Genomic DNA, 2787 nt, shown 5'->3' on the forward strand with positions numbered 1-2787 from the left:
ACATCTAAAATTGCTTTTTGGAAGATATCAGTCAAAAAGGTTGTAAACTACTGGCTTAACCTTTAGAAATGCGTTTCACTCTATGATTTGTTATTATATCCACTGTGTAAAATCTTACAAGTAACTAAAGCTGTCAGATGAACATATTGGAGTAAAATGTACAAGATTTCCCCTGTAGAATATAGTGGATTGGAAGCATAAAGTAGCTTAAACTGTAAATACTGGAGGTACACGTACCTCCAAGTTTAAATTAAATACAACACTTGTACTTGCAGTAAATGTATTTAATTACTTTCCACCACTGATTGAGCAATTCCCATCTAGACAGAGCATATTCATCAACAAGACGGCACTGAGATGGTTGAAGGAGTGTGTGAAAATAGTTGTCTGCTTCCCCATGTGCTGGTTTGTGTTTGAATGTCCGAGTCCATGTGACCGCCTACAGTATGAACAGCTGACACACGAGGTCCCGCACCTGATAAATAAAAAGCGGCCTGATGTGAGAGCGAGATGTAGTTTGTGACTGATCTCCTGGCCATCAAGATGAACACCCTTCAAGCCGTGCTGCTCGTGACCGTAAGCCTCTCTGCCGGTGAGTAGCACGTAAGGAAAGCTGTTCACACTGTATGTGCACATGGTTCTGGATATGACAAACCATTATTGTGTTTGTTCTTCAGTTCACTCCCTGGACTACAAGGCACTCAACCAGTTCAGGGACATGATCCTGTGCGTGATTCCTGATAGCTGGCCTATTTTGGACTACGCCGACTACGGCTGCTACTGTGGAAAGGGAGGCTCCGGCACGCCTGTGGATGATCTGGATAGGTTATGAATCAGCCTCTACTGCTTCACACTCGGATGACATTTCAACAAAAGCCCGTTCAGTTCGTTTCAAAACTTGTCGTTTTTGACTTCTTGACCTGCAGGTGCTGCCAAGTGCACGACCAGTGTTACTCGGATGCAATGCAGCACGACGAGTGCTGGCCCATCCTCGACAACCCTTACACCGAGTTCTACGACCACAGCTGCGATGAGGCAAACAGGAAGGTCACCTGCGGCAGTGAGTGGACTGAAAAAATTATTCTCAGTTTTTTTATTACATTTTTTTTTTTTAAAGAAATGATACGGTACAATAAGCCTTTATTAGTCCCACACTGGGGAAATGTCGTTGCTACAGCAGCAAAGGGGATAGTGCAAATTTTTAAGAAACATCAGTAGGAAAATTTACAAAATATATCAAAAAATATATGCCAAGTACTTGTCATTGTCCAAATTCCTCTGGATGGAAATATCAGTATAGTTTTGCACATATTATTAAATTAGGAGAAATACTGATAGAGAAGTATCCACCCTTACATATTGTTCATATTTTATGCCTTCACAGTATGATAATTATGGTAAGATTTCCCTCATAGTGCCTATACCACATTTAAAATTACAGATCTATTTAGACATTCTAAATAGCCTATGTAATAATAATAAGTGTATGATTAATCCTTAGTAAATGTTTCAGAGAGCAGGGAGAGTTTTACAACACTCGTTTCTGGAGAAAAAGTCTATGCTATTACACAGTATCATGTCCTGTTTTACATAAGACAAAAACACATAAAAGCCACCATGATTTAAATATTGAATTTGAAAATGGCATGAATATTTTGGAACAGCTGGAATTTATAATATAACCATGTTTGACCACTGAAACTATGTCCTTTTCTGTATTTTGGGTCATCAGTTTTCGGGCTAAAATGACAACATTTAGGGTATTTTTACAGCTGTCAAATGTCAAAACGGGTCAGATTTGACCCGAACAGTATGAAAGGGTTAATATTGCACAGATTTGTCCATAAGTAGAAACATATAGACACCTTCTTTAAACAATGGCCTAAGTCATTTTTTCAGCCTTTATCAGAATGCACCAAAAACTGAACCACACCACACAGAACCTTGACCTGTAGCCATTCTACTACAGGGGTAGCATCGCATGATCTAGTCAGCTGAGGATGTAGACAATTTTACCACAAGTAGCCAGCATCATTAACAGATGATTTAGGGAAAAAAAAAAAAGTCAAAAAATGACTTTATTTTAGGAAGGTGACAATATTGATATTGCACAAATTCTAGTATATATCGAAAAATTACATTGCACAGTTTTTAAATGTACAAAATAATCACAATTCACAGCTATGAATGTGTTGATGTTGCACCAAAAAGGACGCCTGACTGCAGCAGGAAGAAAGGACCTTCCTGTAGTGGTTTGCTGATCTTCTGCTAATCACAGAGCGGATCTCTGCTTTCTCTTACTCAGATGATAACAATGCATGTGAGATGTTCATCTGCGAGTGCGACAGGAAGGCCGCAGAGTGTTTCGGCAGAACACCTTGGAACCCCGAACACGAACACCTGCCCAGCGACCAATGTTACTAAAGACCCAATAGGATTTTATGCCTCAACACGACACCTCTACCCTTTATTTTTCCTCAGGTGCATATTTACACAATCATATACATGGGTTAATAAACACCTGCAACCATCCATCATTCCCTTTATGTTTTGATTTTCTCTTATTTGGAACTACGATCCTGTGTCTAAATATTATCCTCACGTATTCATCGATGACTATTTATCCAAGAATAAAATCTTAAAATATGTTATCAGTAGAGGGTGCTATCTTCTGCCTTTTACTTTTCTAGCTTTCAGGAACAAAGTGTGATGATAATGATGCGTAGACTCTACCGCTTGAGGTTTGATCTGTGTCAGCTGTTTTATATACTTTCCGCAGCATTACAT

At 39.1% G+C, this 2787-nt stretch overlaps 1 protein-coding gene across 1 annotated transcript; it reads left to right on the forward strand.

Annotated features, from left to right (window-relative positions):
* The first annotated feature begins 454 nt into the window (after positions 1 to 454).
* Positions 455 to 2532, forward strand: LOC111586177 (phospholipase A2-like). The gene is made up of 4 exons (XM_023295869.3): positions 455 to 592; positions 678 to 825; positions 927 to 1060; positions 2306 to 2532. The coding sequence occupies exons 1-4, from the start codon at positions 544 to 546 to the stop codon at positions 2422 to 2424; spliced, it is 450 nt and encodes a 149-aa protein (XP_023151637.2). The 5' UTR covers positions 455 to 543; the 3' UTR covers positions 2425 to 2532.
* Positions 2533 to 2787: the final 255 nt, after the last annotated feature.

Source organism: Amphiprion ocellaris, chromosome 17 (genome assembly GCF_022539595.1).
Source record: "Amphiprion ocellaris isolate individual 3 ecotype Okinawa chromosome 17, ASM2253959v1, whole genome shotgun sequence".
Taxonomy (NCBI): Eukaryota; Metazoa; Chordata; class Actinopteri; family Pomacentridae; genus Amphiprion; species Amphiprion ocellaris.